The 18,186-nt window shown below is 28.9% G+C and overlaps 1 protein-coding gene across 1 annotated transcript; it reads right to left on the bottom strand.

Annotated features, from left to right (window-relative positions):
• Window positions 1–1,736: 1,736 nt before the first annotated feature.
• On the bottom strand, window positions 1,737–18,116 carry LOC123272417 (probable ATP-dependent RNA helicase CG8611). Its single transcript, XM_044739171.1, has 10 exons — window positions 18,026–18,116; window positions 17,472–17,729; window positions 15,637–16,341; window positions 14,499–14,765; window positions 13,970–14,190; window positions 13,280–13,847; window positions 12,354–12,608; window positions 9,959–10,301; window positions 4,799–5,000; window positions 1,737–1,920 (listed from the first exon to the last, which is right to left on the bottom strand). Exons 2-10 carry the CDS (start codon window positions 17,541–17,543, stop codon window positions 1,791–1,793), a joined length of 2,763 nt encoding a protein of 920 aa, XP_044595106.1. The 5' UTR covers window positions 17,544–17,729; window positions 18,026–18,116; the 3' UTR covers window positions 1,737–1,790.
• Between the last annotated feature and the right edge of the window lie 70 nt (window positions 18,117–18,186).

Below are 18,186 nucleotides of genomic sequence, written 5' to 3'. Positions count from 1 at the left end.
AACAAAGTAGGTACTCTACGGAGGAACTTTAGAGCCATCAAGATACCGATTCAACCCTTCAGGCGATTCATCTACCAACAGAATAATAGAATGATAGTGAAGAAAAAAGACTGAATTAAATTCAATTAAAATCTTTTACTCTGTACTTGCATATGTCTACATGAAATGTTTAGATAGATGGCCCAGCAAGTGCACTTGTACTTGAAACTTCACCAAAGGATTTATTTGCAAGTAATTTTCACTCACAAAAAGCCTTCAAAATAATGCTAAGGTATTAATCTTATCCATCACAATTATCTTCTCTCCTTTAACAGCCCTCTTCAAACTTACTATAACCCGTCTTCAGGTTATAGTTACGGCACAACAATTATGAGACTTTATTAACTTCCAAGGGTTTATTAATGTTTCTATAAGTTGCTACTCAGGTCATTAATCATTGTTAAGTTCAATTATTTACATAATTGCACCACGGTGTGGTTATAAGTCGTCGCTACGGGACTTGACCTCAAAATTCTGAGTTTGATGTTCAACTACAATTTAGATCATTCAAATATTTATTTTTTATGCATTTTTAACTAACTTTTTGGTTTAAATTGTGAATATTTTAATTAAGAAGTTTAATTTATTTCAAATTGAAATTTTCTGTAAGTGTGAAGTAATAAATGGAAAAATGTCTGGTTTCAAAATGGCGGCGAATATATACACATAAAAAATAGATTTCTTGCGCCAAGAAAATTTGAAGGAAAACAAAAGTTATTTTGTAGCAAGAATTTGCTATATTTGTTTGTATTTAATAAATCTGATATTCATTTATTAAATATTAATAAGTCTTTTTAAATACTAATAAATATTTGTTAAGGACTAAAAAGTGGTCTCTAATAAATGATTTGTTAAATATTAACAAAGATTTTTAACTATAAACAAATCCTTCTATCAGTGAAGAAATTTTGGCTCAAGAAATTTTTAATCTTCTTTAATATTTTTTTGAGCCAAGAAAATTTACACTCCAGTCAAGAATTTTTTTTTTTCAGTGGAAAATTTAAAAATAAATCAACTAATTTTTCTTCCAGTCACCTTAAAAATGTTAAGAATCTAAAAGTTTACTAAAGTAGTAAAAAATAAAAAATTTTTTTGAATTAAAAAAAAATTCTAATATCTAAAAAAAAAAATTCTATAATTTGCATTATCCTCAGCAAAATCTTGGATTATACCCAGTGATATCTCCGCCATTTTTTTTCTAGCGCTTTCGTACTTAGCATTATCATATCTATTATATATTTTAGATATTAAGATAGTCAAATATTGTTTTAAATACTATCTGAAATTTTTTTTCACCACAGATATCACTGAGTATAATCGGGGATGATATCCAGCGTCATCTTGTTCTTACCGTGCATAAGGGTATAAAAAATGTATGTTTTGCTTTAAAACTTGATTGTTTTAAACTTCTGGCTATTAAAATTAAAAATTTTCAAAAAACTTGAATTTTTAGGCTTCCAAAATTCTATTTCCGAAAATTTTGCATTTTATAATTGAAAATTCAATTTTTTAAGTGGGAAAATAAAAAATTAAAATAAAATTTTTTTTTTCAGTACTATATAGAAGGTTTATTACAAAAAAAATCTATTCTACATTTTTTCAATATAATTTCAGTGAGTTGATTAGAAAAAAAATTTTTTTACGCTTTCTGTCATCAATATAAAGAAATATAAAAAAAATGACTAACAACCAAGTGATTCTTTATTAAAAATATTTATTAAATATTTTTACAATTAAAATAAACCTAACAATTATTTTTTAGATTTCTTCATAGGCGCCAATCCATCTCCATACTCGGAAACATTTAGCATTCGTGATCGTTTTAATGCGCCGGCACCGAGTCCATGCTCCTTGGATTGTTTGTGCCTTATTCTTTCAGGCCTGAAATAAAAATAAAATACACGAGTTATGTGACTGAAATAAGAGGAGTTTTTTTATTCAGCCAAAATTATTATTAAAAAAAAAAAAAAGCGTTTTTTAAAAATTCCAAGCTTTTACTGGTCTGAATTGTAGGATATGAATATGAGCTAGAATCAGTGGTCCCACTCATCTTTATTATTAAAACTGGGTAATTTTGATGATTCGATGTAAACGACATGTGGTCCACATTGGGGGGTGCCCGACGGCGGTGAGGACAGGACATTATAATGAGAAATTGACAAAAAATGATTCGCTTCAAAGTGAGATTATACCGGTGAGTAGAGCGTGACTACCAACGGCCGTGCCGAATTATTTTATTTCTCATATATTCTCATTCATTTTTTGTGTGTATACATATTCTTAGCGACTGTTCTGGGTATGCTCAGCGACATCACACGCTCATCATATATCTGTACCGCCTACGGTTAAATCGTTGAGGACGCATAGCCCAATACACCAACAGACAGACAGCCTCAATAGAAGGGAGAGACTCTTACGAAAGGGATTCAGTAGTAATAGCGGCAACATCATTAAGTAACTAAATAAAAGTGTCATCAGTTATTGTCTGTTGTTACATCACAAGCTGACGTTTAAATTTTTCCAACCGTTTTCCCGGCTCATTTAACAACCGTGAGAATTCAATGGATTGTGTATTGTATATATTAATAGTTTTCACCCCCAATTGCGTCATTAGATCTCTATTTTTCTTTTTTTTAATTTAGAAAATTAAAAAAACTCATTGTTTGAATTAATTAAATATTTTTCTTGTATCTTGGCATTAATTTTTAATTATTTTTGATTTTTTAATGATCACACTGATTAAAAAATTAAATTAGTTTAAGAGAAATAATTTTGAACCAAGATCAAAATTTAAAAAAATTTTTCTGCTTAATTCAAGACTTTTGTTAAATTTTACTGTACTTTTTTAACTATTGACGTTTTTAAAGATATAAGCTCATCCCGATGTTACACTCATCAAGAGCTTTCATTTGAGTACCCACATGCATTTTTGATATATTTTTCATATATACATATATATAATATATATAAATATATGAAAAATCGATGTGGGTACTCAAATGAAAGGTCTTGATGAGTGTAACATCGAGATGAGCTTATATCTTTAAAAATGTCAATAGTTCACAAGATACAAGCTTGTTTCTTATTTATGTTGAATTGTACTGTACTTTCTTAACTATTGACATTTTTAAAGATATAAGCTCATTCCGATGTTATACTCATCAAGAGCTTTCATTTGAGTACCCACATGCATTTTTGATATATTTTTCATATATACATATAAGGTAAAAGCCCCAATATATGATCATGTACCAGTATATGATCATATATTGGGGCTTTTACCTTATATGATATATATAAATATATAAAATATATGAAAAAATGATGTGGGTACTCAAATGAAAGGTCTTGATGAGTGTAACATCGGGATGAGCTTATATCTTTAAAAATGTCAATATTTCACAAGATACAAGGTAATTTATTAATTATGTATCTAGAGATAGAGCATCCTAAATACTTATCATGATAAATTGACTATTGGTGAAAATGATATGAAACCATGAAAAGGCACAACTATAGGTCAAGACTTTTCCAACGATAAAAATAGAATAAATAAGAAAAAAAAATTTAGAATATCATAATTTGAAAATTTTTGAACTTTCAAATGAAAGAAATAAAAATATTTAATTTTCATACTGTTTATCATAAATCCGCCGTGAAGAACAATGTGAAAAAAAAAATATTAAAAAAAATCAATTTTTCGATTTTTTATTTTATTTCAACTTTTTCTAAAATAAATGGAGTCCCACTTCTGCATAATTCCCTAATTAATAATATTTAAAATGAAATATCCAGCCAATTAACGATAAATTTTTGTTAACAATGACAGTGAATCAGTTGCTTATTAATAAAGGATTCATGGATCGTTACAACCCCAGGAGGATGAGAGAGATAGGGTTGTAAACTTGAACTAAGGGTGGCACTAAACCATAGTAATGTGAAAAGCGTCAAGGTGTCATTCGTCATGTACGACAAATGGACATGATGTCGTATGGTAGCAGGCATACGTCGCCACTATTTATCTCGGTCTATCTCACTCCCTCCCACCTGAGCTCTTCAGGTCGAGCTTGCACTTGGTATCACATTCGTAGCATAGTAGTCAATGTGAATAGAACGTGAATACTCGGATTCGCACTTGCTGGCAGTCCTCCCCACTCATAAGCATCGTTCATGCCGTTCTCTGGCGTTCTCGAGGTCTCTCCATTGTTCATAATTATACAATACGGCTATTAAACAGACTGATGCGACCGCCACTTCCGGCCTTGTAACTCGGTCATTTACGGAAACTCGGTTGTATGCACGGCTCGACAAACCCCCGTGTTATGTCTCTACCTCCAGCGTTACTATTTGTGGTACCATTACCCCGGTTTCAAATTCTCCGCATTCATTCTCTGATTTTTTTTTTTTTTTTTTTTTTTTATTTTGCAAGTGTTACCTAAAGTACATGTTTTTATGTGTACACGTAGAATAAATTTTTGGTTTTTAGCACCCGATTTATTCATGAAAAATTTTAAATAAAAATTATGAAATAATAGAAACTTGAAAAGTGTAAAAATTTAATTAATTAAATTTAGAAAAAAAAATTTAATATAAATAAAAAAATTTTTTTTAAATAAAAGTAGCAAGCTAAAAAAATTTAATTAAAATTTTAAATTACAAAAATAAAATTTAATTTGGTAATTTTAGAAATTAAAACGAAAGTCTTAAATTATAAAAATAAAATTAATTTATTTATTTTAACTAAAAAAAAAAATTTTACCTGTTATTAGATAGACGATTATTATGAACCGGCTTCTCAGGATTTTTTTCACGGATCTGTTTGTTGACAGAGCCAATTCGCTGGGGCGGATCTCTCAAAGCAAAGCTCTTGGCATAGTGACCCAAGTGAAGAGTTTGCCGATTAAAGATCTCGCGCATATCCCGTGGATAACTCGTGTAGAAGCGTACCCAGGAGGAATAAGCTGAAAAATAAAATAAAATATCATCATTTCCAAACACACAAAGTGAATAAAATTTATCTGTATCGATACTATCATTCTAATACGCCATATCCCACAAAATTCGACAAATTGATCTTTTTTTTTTTAATAAAATCATAACAATATTATGCAAACCATATTAAAAATTTAGTCAATTAGTTTAATCACTATTTTTGGTAATTATTCACATTTAAAAACTTTTTTTTATTCTGCTTGTTATTACGGCGCATTTACGATAAAAATTGTCGTGAAAGAAAAAAATAAAGATTTCGATAGCTTTTTTGCCTTCAAAAGTTGGAAAAAATTTTAGCTCTCATATTTTTAGATAAAATTTCTATTTTATCTTTTTTTGATATTTTTGATACATTTTTTTTTTTTTGAAAAATCCATAAAAAACGAACAATTAAAAAAAAAAAGTTATCCCGATACTACATTCATCAAGAGCTTTCATTTGAGTACCCACATGCATTTTTGATATATTTTTCATATATACAAATATATAATATATATAAATATATGAAAAAACGATGTGGGTACTCAAATGAAAGGTCTCGATGAGTGTAACATCGGAATGAGCTTATATCTTTAAAAATGTCAATGGTTCACAAGATACAAGGTTGTTTCTCATTTAAGTTAAATTGTACTGTACTTTCTTAACTGTTGACATATTTGAAGATATGAGCATATTCCGATGTTACACTCATCAAGAGCTATCATTTGAGTACCCACATGCATTTTTTATATATTTTTTATATATACAAATATATAATATATATAAATATATGAAAAAATGATGTGGGTACTCAAATGAAAGGTCTTGATGAGTGTAACATCGGAATGAGCTTATATCTTTAAAAAATGTCAATGGTTCTAAGATACAAGGTTGTTTCTCATTTAAGTTAAATTGTACTGTACTTTCTTAACTGTTGACATATTTGAAGATATGAGCATATTCCGATGTTACACTCATCAAGAGCTATCATTTGAGTACCCACATGCATTTTTTATATATTTTTTATATATACAAATATATAATATATATAAATATATGAAAAAATGATGTGGGTACTCAAATGAAAGGTCTTGATGAGTGTAACATCGGAATGAGCTTATATCTTTAAAAATGTCAATAATTCACAAGATACAAGGTCATATCTTAATTATTTAATTTGAGTTGTTAAAATTGTGATAATCAACTTTTTTTTAAATCGTTCATTTTTTGATGTATTTTTCAAAAAAAAATAATAAAATAAAATAGAAATTTCGTTCAAAAAAAAATGAAAATTAAAATGTTTGACCCCACTTGTAAATATTTACCCTATTTTTAAATAAATATTTTCATCCATTGAATTTCATTTAATCAATGTTAAAAATTAACCATTTTTACCGCTGAAAAATTTTCTAAATATGAATTACGACGTATTAGAACAGTAGGATCGATATTATACCACATTAATATCATAAAAAAATCTAAAACTATCCTCAGCCACTTAAAAAATAAATAAATAAATTTTATTCCTCGTCACATCCATCGGATATCCAAAAGCGCAAGCGAAGGAAAAAAAAGTGACGGGAAGAAATAGCTATAATACGAGCTGCAATATTTCCTCGGAGTTTTTACATTATTTTTTATTTTATTATATTATATATATAATATACTAATCCTGAAGAAGTCACTAAGTATAAAAGGGAATAAATGTTTTTCTCGATTTAACACATAAATCTAGAACGGCGGAGGCGGCGACGAGGGCGGCAAGAGTGAGAAAGATTAATATAAGATTAAGAGAGAAAGAGAGAGTGATGGGTGGAGAAGCCTCGCAGCGGCGGGTAAGCATTGTTCCTAAGTGATGTAACTGCGTCTTATTGTATTTGTATCCTGTATCGTATTGTTAAGACTCTCTTCGCCACAAAGCGTAAGTGGTTTCGGCGGAAGCCACATTCAGTGGTTGGATTGTGTCGGTCCTCACACCCACAACTTTATACTATACCCTTATACCCCAATACTCAGTATGTAGACAGGAGCAGCACAGTAGCAACAACAACAACAACAACAGGAACAAAAATTCCCCGGTTGGTGCGAAAGCCGTTCGTGCTAGCTAAAACCACACTCTAGTGTAAGTAACTTGTTATTAAGTCCAATCAGATCTACCTACTTACTCTATAACACCACTGAAAGGGAAAAGGTTGCTATTAACTCCATTAATCATTAATGGGAATGGAGGAGAGAAAAAACTTACAATTATTAGGAAATAATCTAGCTGTTAGCGGAAAGGATAATGTAATGACTAACGACTCAACAATGGATAAATAAAAATAAATAGAATAAAAAAATTGCCATCAAACTAGTGTAGTTCACACTAAGTGAAGAGGGTGTGGGTATATAGTATGTATACGAGCAGACTAAGAAAGGGGGTTGAGTGGATGAGTCCCTTGGCTTAGTGGCGACTGCCGAGGGATCCAAACCCCCGGGTTGCTTGTTCTATAGAGCAATACTTGCTATTAAGGGCTGTTCAGCTCTATTGGGGTGATAATATTACGAATTAGCGAGATTTCCACTCTACGCCTTTAGGTTATATTGCTATTACTTCATACTAAAACCACCACAATCAGTATCACATTGAATTAATTCAACCCAAACTATTCCTGGTAATGGTAATAGTGGAGACGACTCTTGTAAACCAGCTGGAATCGATTTCAATGCTTTTATTTTGTAGAAGAGAATGTTTAAGTTTTATTTTTTCTTTAAAACCAAACTGTTTAATTATTTAATGGAGCAAGAGACTCAAACTAATTACTTATTATCACTCTCTGTGTTATTATAAATAACATTGTTATTATTTTTCACTGTATAATTACATATATCATATTAACCCATCTACCCTAGTTAAATCATATAAAAAATTTAATTTAAATCATATTATAATTAATCATAAGTATTTTTATTGTTATCTTCATTATATTCTAATTCTTATATTATTGTATCCACTATTGCAATAATTATTTTGTATACCTTGCCATTTGGCAACAGCCTTGGCATTATTAAATAAATAAATAAATTTTTAGTAATTATAGTCCCGGAATTTTTAGTCATTAAGAATTTGTAAAAAGTTATTTATAAATTTTGATATAATATATACTAAGAAAAATTTATTTTTAAAAAAGGGACATTGTTGAGACAAAAAATTAAATTTTTAAAAATTTTAAATAATTTTATTTCTAGTGAAATAATAATAATTTTTGGTAATTATTTACAAGTGGGGTCAAACTTATTTTTGGCCATATCTAGGTGAAAAATTAATATTTTTTTTTATTTTACTTGTTTTTACGGTAATTTTGTGATAACGAATGTCGTGAAAGAAAAAAATTAAGATTTTGATAGCTTTTTTACCTTCAAAAGTTGGAAAAAATTTTGTCTCTCATGTTTTTGGATAAAATTTCTATTTTATCTTTTTTTGATATTTTTTTTTGAAAGGTACATAAAAAAAAGAACAATGGAAAAAAAAAAACTTGAATATCACAATTTTCAAAAAAATTTGTTAAAATTGTGATAATCAACTTTGTTTTTTTTAAATTGTTCATTTTTTTATGTATTTTTCAAAAAAAAAATATATATCGATAAAATCAAATAGAAATTTCGTTTAAAAAAATGAAGATTAAAATGATAGACCCCACTTAAAAATATTTACCAAATTTTTTTCACGGTAACTTTCTTATTGAAAAAAAGTTTTTTTGTAAAGACATAAAAATAGACAACGCGAATTTTCATCCAAAAATGTTTATTCTCAAATCTAGAAAACTTTTTTTCAACAAGAAATTTTCTTAACTAAAAAATAAAATTTTCAACAAATTAATTTCTTATTACATTGCTCATTTTTTTTCTAACAAATTTTTTATCTCAGTGTACTGCGAAATTTGAAACTAAAAATTTAAGACATTAAAGATTTGATTATTTGTCTAATAATAATCCTGAAGCATGAACGTCCTATAAAATAGAAATAGACCAACTTTCATATACTAGTTGATCAGTATATCCAAGGACGTATCAATGACTTGGCTAAATATTTTTTCTCTGCCACAATTGGATAATAAATTGAGTCTAAATGTAGTTTTATAAATTTTTCCCAGAGGCATGACAAATTGTGAATTTTGTATGTGTGTGTGTATGTGTACATTATATGTTTCATGTACATAGATTGACTGGCAATTTTTATTCCCACGAATAGCTTCAGGCAATTAATCTATCAGTCATTTGTGTGAAGAGAAATGGTCAAGTGGTTTGCCGTGTAGCGTCAGTCAACAAAATCCTAACTGTTAACAGCTTTGAAAAAGTGTGGCTAACCTTCGTGTAAAAATCCGAGCTATTTCGCCCTTTTCTCCGAGATTTACGATCCGAAAATTTTATTTTGCCAGTAAGCAAAGATCCGAGACAGCTAACTCGTTCTGAAGACGTCGTTATTTTGGGGAGGAATTATTTAAATGCATGTCAACGCATACAATACATACATACATACATTCATACATATATATATATATAACACCCCACTGATACTGAACGAATTCGAGTGGTCTTATAATAGATTTATTATTACAGCAAATAAATTCCTCCCCGAAACAACCCTAATAGAGTAACTATGGCTTGACAAACAAGATCATCCCTCCCTGGTCATATACTATGTAAATATAACTGCAAGAAGCGAAAAAAAGAAGCTGAAAGAGAAAGAGCAAATGAGTATGAATGAGATACATGAATATACAGAGAAGAGCGTATGGGGTGACTTTATATGCTGCGAGGGTGCTATAAATATTGGCTCAGCGCCCTTTAATATCCTTCTCCAACTCCGAGTCACTAAAATTTAGTTTCCGATCAAACGAAATCAGTGTTGAGACTATTTCCAACACTTGATTACACATTTACGTTAATATTTTTATTAGATTCTCACCCTTGCAGGCCGCGTTGTACAGCTTACTGTCATTCAGCAAAAAGTTCTCAAATTTATTCTGCAGACTTGTGGCGGCTTCTTGGATCGTGTGCTGTCGCGACAGCGGTCCCATCAGCTTCGCCAATATCTCATCCATGTCCTCTTGTTTTATGCGTATCTTACGTGACTCGAGCATGCGGATGAATTCTATTTCCGGCGGCGTCAAGAAAATAATCGCTGTGCCTGAGGTTCCTGCACGAGCCGTACGTCCAATTCGGTGGACATAATCGCGCGCTGACAAAGGTCCGGTGTACTGAATTACACTGTCTACTTTCGGTAAATCTAAACCACGGGCTGCTACATCCTGGAATTAAAAAAAAAAATTATTTTTTTATTAATGGTAGAATAAAATTGATTAATAAATTTACTAGCACTATGTGACTTGTGAATTCAATTAATTATAAATAAATAAAAGCTTGCTTTATTGAATAATGATTTTTGTGAAATTGCACTGTACTTTCTTAAATATTGACGTTTTTGAAGATATAAGCTCATCCCGATGTTACATTCATCAAGAGCTTTCATTTGAGTACCCACATCATTTATATATATATATATATGTATGAAAAATATATCAAAAATGCATGTGGGTACTCAAATGAAAACTCTTGATGAGTGTAACATCGGGATGAGCTTATATCTTAAAAAATGTCAATAGTTAAGAAAGTACAGTACAATTCAACATAAATAAGAAACAACCTTGTATCTTGTGAACTATTGACATTTTTAGAGATATAAGCTCATCCCGATGTTACACTCATCAAGAGCTTTCATTTGAGTACCCACATGCATTTTTTATATATTTTTCATATATACATATATATAATATATATAAATATATATATATATATATATATATATATATATATATATATATATATATAAATATATGAAAAAATGATGTGGGTACTCAAATGAAAGGTCTCGATGAGTGTAAGATCGGGATGAGCTTATATCTTTAAAAATATCAATAGTTCACAAAATACAAGGTAGTTTCTTGATTATGTTAAATTGCATTGTACTTTTTTAACTATTGACATTTTTAAAGGTATAAGCTCATCCTAATGTTACACTCATCAAGAGCTTTCATTTGAGTACCCACATGCATTTTTTATATATATATATATATATATATAAATATATGAAAAAATGATGTGGGTACTCAAATGAAAGGTCTCGATGATTGTAACATCGGGATGAGCTTATATCTTTAAAAATGTCAATAGTTCACAACATACAAGGACATTTCTTAATTATGTATCTAGAGATAAAGCATTTTCAAATGCAGCCTAAATACTTATCATCATAAATTGACTATTGGTGAGAATGATATGAAAATTTTGCTTATTTTCTCAATAATATAGATAATTCAATTTTCAATATAAATATTTCTTATATTGCTAATTAAGAAAAAAAAAATTAGCATCAAAAGTCAGTAGTTGTATTCGAAAATTTAAATCATCGAGTAGTAACTGCAGGTTGCTAGATACTATTAATTATTTATTATAATTATAAAGAGCTAAATAATTTCCCGTTATATGATTTTGTTTTAAAAATTAAAAAAAGAATCTTATAGATAGACTAAAAGGATTTTTTTTTTATCCCAGTGACCAATAAGACAACGCGCTCGAGATATATAATGCCCGCTGAGGACTCCAACGGTGAACGTTTGAAAGCGAGCTCGTCCTTCAACCGCTCTCTATGTTTGGCTAGCTAATGATTTAATGTCGCGAGGATATAAGACTCCACTTGATGGTCCGAAAAGTCTCGCAGCAGTAGGGGGGGACGTCCAGTGGATACTAAAATTCTTTCACGAAACGATTATACATCAATATATTTTATTCAAAAAATATATGGATTTTTTTAAATTCTATTTTTTATTTACTATCAAACAACTTTTTTATTCACCTTAAATTATTTTATTTTATTGCTATTTTTTTTTAACTCCGATTAAATTAATTCAATGGATGCTACGTTGTTCGTATCGGTTTAAGCCGCGGCGCCAGTTGAGTGAGACCCAGCGGTCGGCTGCGTTCTCTGCCAAAGAGGACAAGTGATTATGACAAGTACGTTAATATGTGTACTTCATACTTGTATAACAACTTTTATTTACCATTAATTTAAATACTCTTGTGCAAATAATCCGCGATATTTATTTTCGTTCTCAGATAGTATTTCTCACCGAATTAAATATCAATTATTTTATTCAATTACTTATATCACACGATGATCACACACCGTATATATTTGACCAACTGATATACTTGTTTTTTATTTATTCTCCGATTTTAACCGTGACAAACAGTGTTGTGCAAACAGAACAACAAATTAGCAAAAAATATAGATTTTAACTTACCGTACTGAGAAGAACGCCCGTACGAGACAGTCTAAAAGTCTTAAAGACTTCCGTTCTTTCTTTTTGCGTCATGCTCCCATGTAATTTAAAAAATTCCACGTCTATTAGAGGATCCATCCCTTCATCTTCTTCATCATCATCATCATCATTATCATTATCATCTAATTTAGTTAGCGTTGAAGATAAAATATTTGTGTAATAATCCACCATGTCTTGCGTTGCCATAAATACCAAAATTTTATGCTGACCAGCGCGCTAGAAAAATAGAAAAAAAAAACATTATTTTTTTTATTTTTTCAATTGGACCATAATAAAGAAATGACCTAGCATCTTGAGAACTATTGACGTTTTTGAAGATATAAGCTCATTTCGATGTTACACTCATCGAGACCTTTCATTTGAGTACCCACATCAATTTTTCATATATTTTTCATATATACATATATATAATATATATAAATATATGAAAAATTGATGTGGGTACTCGAATGAAAGCTCTTGATGAGTGTAACATCGAAATGAGCTTATACCTTCAAAAATGTCAATAGTTAAGAAAGTGCTGTGTAATTTAACATAGTTAAGAAATTACCTTGTATCTCGTGAACTATTGACATTTTTAAAGATATAAGCTCATCCCGACATTACACTCATCGAGACCTTTCATTTGAGTACCCACATCAATTTTTCATATATTTATATATATTATATATATGTATATGTGAAAAATATATCAAAAATGCATGTGGGTACTCAAATGAAAGCTCTTGATGAGTATAACATCGGGATGAGCTTATATCTTTAAAAACGTCAATATTTAAGAAAGTACAGTGCAATTTAACAAAAGTAATTATTTAATAAAGCAAAATTTTATTTATTTATAATTCACAAGTCACATAGTGACTGCAAGGTTGCTAGTAATCACTCACCTTACAAAGCCCTATAATAGCAGCGGCCAGTGTAACCATCTTTAATTTCGGCGGTATAACGACGTAACTCTGAATAACACTTTGAGGTACAATTAAATCTTCATTAATGTCACTCATATTACCAGTTGAATTTTTTAAATTATCTGCAGCGGCGTCGATAAGTACTGGATTGGTCATAGTGAGCCCGGCGAGTTTTTCAACCGCGTTCGTCAAAGTTGCCGATAACAAAATAATCGAACGTCTACCTTCACTGGCAGTCGTACTTTTATTTTCTTCATTACTGCTATCGTTGGATTTATTTTTTTCTTTATTTAATTTTTTAGCTTTTTGTTTTTTAACAGCCAAGTCTTCAGAATCATTGTCACTATCTGTGGCTGAATGATACTCTTTACTTTCTTCTTCTTCTTCATCCTCCTCCTCTTCCTCCTCTTCTTCTTCAACACATTGTACCGCAGTTTCTTGCTCAATTTCATCATCAAATTTCTTAACGGAGTTCTGACGAAGTAACTTCATCGGATCATACCCAGAGCTCTCGTTCGACTGTGATACATTTAACGCAGACACAATTCTAAAAAAAAAATTAATTAACTTATTAAATATATTTAACGGTGTAATAAAGTAATTTATCAAAATGAATTGTAAAATTATCGGCTGTAATAATTAAATATGTCGTATTAAAAGACCACCTACTCGGATATATCTTTCTCGTAACCCATGTCGAGCATGCGATCAGCTTCATCCAACACCAAACAGTTGACATCATTTACTCTCAAGGCTTCAGTGTTCTTTATGTGATCCAATAATCTACCTGGTGTAGCGACTAAAATAGTACAACCACGTCTCAATCTAGCCTTTTCAGCTTTTCTCTTCTCTCCACCAACTAAGTATCCCGGTACAATCCACGTAAAAGGCTAAAAAAAAATAAATTTTTTATTTTTTTGTACTCCTACACTGAAAAAAAAATTAACTTGATCCAAGAGAAAAATTCTTGAACCAAGAAAATAATTTTGAACTGGGTAATTGTCTTGAATCAAGACGGAAAATTCTTGAATCAAGTGAAATTTACTCAAACCAATTAAAAATTTTTTAATTTAAGAATTTTTTTACTCAAATCAAAAAGATTACGTTCTTTAAAATTATATACTTAATTCAAGAACATTTTTTTTTCTTTGTACCCACAAAAAAAAATTTCTTTATCAATTACCAATCAAACCCTTACCCTAATTAGTTTTATGAAACACTCGTAAGTCTGGAGAGCTAATTCACGGGTCGGTACGACTACTAAAGCCTTTAGTCCGTCATTTCGCGATAATTTCGGTCTTATTTTCTGCAATGACTCAACAATCGGCAGTGCGTAGGCTAAAGTTTTACCGGAACCTGTTTGAGATCTAACTAAAACGTCTTTTCCAGATAAAATTTTAGGGATTGATTTTTGCTGGACTATTGTTGCATGAAAAATTTCCATATTTTTCTCTAAATTCGATACCTAAAAATAAAAAAAAAAAATTATTTAAATATTATTGCTCTAGTCAGGTAAATTCTTCTGTAATTAATTTAAATCAGGATGTTGTAGACCAAAATGATGTTATATTTTTTATTTCATTTATTTTAACATGCGACGTTTTGTTAGTTTTATTCTGACATCATGAGGCACCTTAAAATTTTACAATGTAAAAACACATAGTCCTTAATTTACAAAAAATTACTGTGCATGACATTTTTAAGGGTGACCGTCTCTTTTTTCTCATGCGAAAATTTCTCGCGACAAAAATTGTCAGCAATAATTTCTTGTACAATATTTTTTCACACAAAAACCATGATAATGTTTTCTTCTAGAAATAATTGTACTTAATTGTAAATAATTGTGAGAAATTTTAGCGGGATTAATAAAGGCGGGGAGCCATTTTTAAGATACAAAAAAATTTTTTTTAGTTTTATATTTAGAGTCCGTAATAAATAAAATGAACCATATCTAATTAAATATATTGAAAACCTTGTCAACAATATGTTTAAAAAATTTTGCTCGACGGGCAGAAAGCGTCAACTTTCGGCCCGCTGCACTAAACGAAGTTGTCGCTTTCTGCCTTCGTCGAGCAAAAAAATAGTATACACTCCACGGGAAGTAAATAAGAAAGCCTCAGATCACATGTTTGTCAACCTCGGCTTCGCCTCGGCCGACAATTACATGTGATCTGAGACATTTCTTACTTTACTTCCCTAGGTGTGTAATATACTATTCTTCTATTATTTTCTAGTTAATATTGACAAGTAACAACAACATCCTGATTTTAATTCATTATTATTTAAATATTTTTGGTAATAAAATAATAGAGTAAAAAGTAATAATGATAACTAACTTCATGTGGATGAATACCAAGTTCAGCGAATGTGACTTTACTGAAAACTGGTTCATTAACCGGCTTAACAAGTCTTTGCCCAATTTTTGGAATATCTGGATTATTTCCAAACAGCGAGGATATTTTTCCAGACGGTTTGTTATTATAAACTCGTTCTTTATCGTATTTTTTTTCATTATTATTTTTAGCTCTTGAGTTATCGCCAAATCTTTTGTTTTTAAAATTCGATCTGTCATCAGTAAAATTTTTTACAGGCAACTCTTCAGTTTTTTTCTCTCGCGAATCGTCAGTAACAGTGGAATTCAATAACAAATTAGAATCTGATTTAGATTTTTTATTAAAAGTATCAGCTACTTTACTAGATTTATCATCTGATTTTGTGTTGTAAATATCAGCCAAAGATTTACTAGCCTTGTCAACTTTCGGTTTAGCTAAAATTGTTTTTAAGCCAGTCGACGAAGGTTTTACAAAAGTAATCAGTTCACTACTTTTATTTTCTTCTTTATCTTTACTTTTATTTTTTAAAATTCCAGTTAACTTTACATTAGAATCTGCATTTGTCGCAGCAAGTTTAGTTACACGGCTTCGATTCTGAGCAACAATTGCCGCCAATGATTTTTGCTTAACTCTTTTTTTACTATCTTCATTTTTATTAGTCACTTTTTTTTCTTCTATTGATTTTTTAGTGGTATTTTTATTTGAGCCCTGTTTTAATTTTAAGACGATAAATAAATAATTAATAAATTAAGTAGAAATTTTTATGAAATGATACTGAAAATAATATGATTAAAATTGATGAAAATTAAATTAGCCGACATCTAAAAATTTTTATGATTTTTTTTATTAATAAATTATTACAAAAAATAAAAAAAAAAATTTTCATTTGTTAAAAACTTCAAAAACTATAAGTGCTATTTTTTATAAATATTTTTTAGTTATAATTTAATAAATTAAGCAATATAAAAAAATCAAAAAATCGGCTAACTTTATTATTATTTAAAATTGATGAAAATTAAATTAGCCGACATCTGAAAATTTTTGTAATTTATTTTATTGAAAAATTGTTAAAAGAAAAAATTTCAAAAATTATACGTGCAATTTTTTAAAAATATTTTTTATTAAATTTTAATTTAATTAATAAAAAAAAAGTCAAAAATTCTTGGCTAATTTTAGTATCATTTAAAATTGATAAAATCAGTATAATAAAAAATTAAATAAAAAAAAATATTAAAACAATATATTTTTTTTAAATAAATTAATTCTAAAATTAACAATTATCTGACAAATTTTTAAATTTTTATATTTAAATTATTATTAAAAAAAAAAATTCACTCCAAAAATTTCCTACGTGGAAATTAAAAATAAATGACATTAAAGTCAGCTGTGATTTAACAATTTTTTAATTTTATTTAATAAAGATATTTGTTCTGAAAAATTGTTTTTAAAAAATTGTATTTTTATTTTTTTTTAATTTCTAAATGTCAACTTTTTTTGCACTAATTCAATTCTTTAAAAAGTTCTAAAATTTATTAAATATCTGCTACTTTAATTTTCATTAAAAAAATTACTAATTTGTAATTTAATATTAATTAATTTGTTATTAAAATTCCAAAAATTATAAAATTTCTGACTTCAGTATTATAATAAAATAATCAATAAACATCTGTTACTATTAACACTATCAATTAGCTATAAATTTTTAAACCATTTAATTAATTTATAAATTAAAAAACTTTAAAAATTTTTTCACATAACATTCATAATTTTTTACTAAAAACACATAATTTATTTAAAAAAAATTTTCAGTATCACAATGTTTAACCTCCAAAACTTACCTTCCGCGCCTCTGTCTTCGGCGAAGAGGCCGAAGAGATATTTAACATAAGACTCATATCTCCGAGTGTCATTAAAAAAACTTCACTATTTTTGCAACTTTAAAACACTCAATATAACTCAATAAAAATTAAAATAAATAAAAAAACACCACAACAACAAATAAATTCCGTGCACGTGGTAATCACGACCAGGCACTGACTGACATCAGCTGTGCCTGCGCATGCGCGCTTTAATCCCAGTTCGCTCCGCAATTCAAACTGCAAAAAAGTGATAACATTTATTAATAAATTCATGTATTATTTATGCAAATAATAACACTTAATAAAATCCAGATAATTCGAGATGACAGAATATAGCAAATAAAATCACGACAGTAATTAATTATATTTATATAACCGAGTACAGGTGTTTTGTTGTACTTGTTGTAAAAACAATCATACAATAAAATAAATTCACTAATATAAACTTGTTAATTAAAGAAAATTTTTTCAAGGAAGTAAATATAAATATTTCGATAAAAGTCGATAAATAAAATAAATATAAACGATAATACCTGTGCTGTGTATCTTAAACATTAAGCTGTAGATCCATTATATTATTAAACTTGCGTGTGGCCCATGTGGTATTTACTTTTCTTACTATAATCATTATCATCGCTCAGTGTCCTCGAAATCAGTCGCATTGAATAGAATAAAAGTTTGTCATTCGTTTAAC

Source organism: Cotesia glomerata, linkage group LG10, assembly GCF_020080835.1.
Source record: "Cotesia glomerata isolate CgM1 linkage group LG10, MPM_Cglom_v2.3, whole genome shotgun sequence".
Classification (NCBI taxonomy): Eukaryota; Metazoa; Arthropoda; class Insecta; order Hymenoptera; family Braconidae; genus Cotesia; species Cotesia glomerata.
This window is presented reverse-complemented; position numbering and strand designations above follow the sequence as displayed.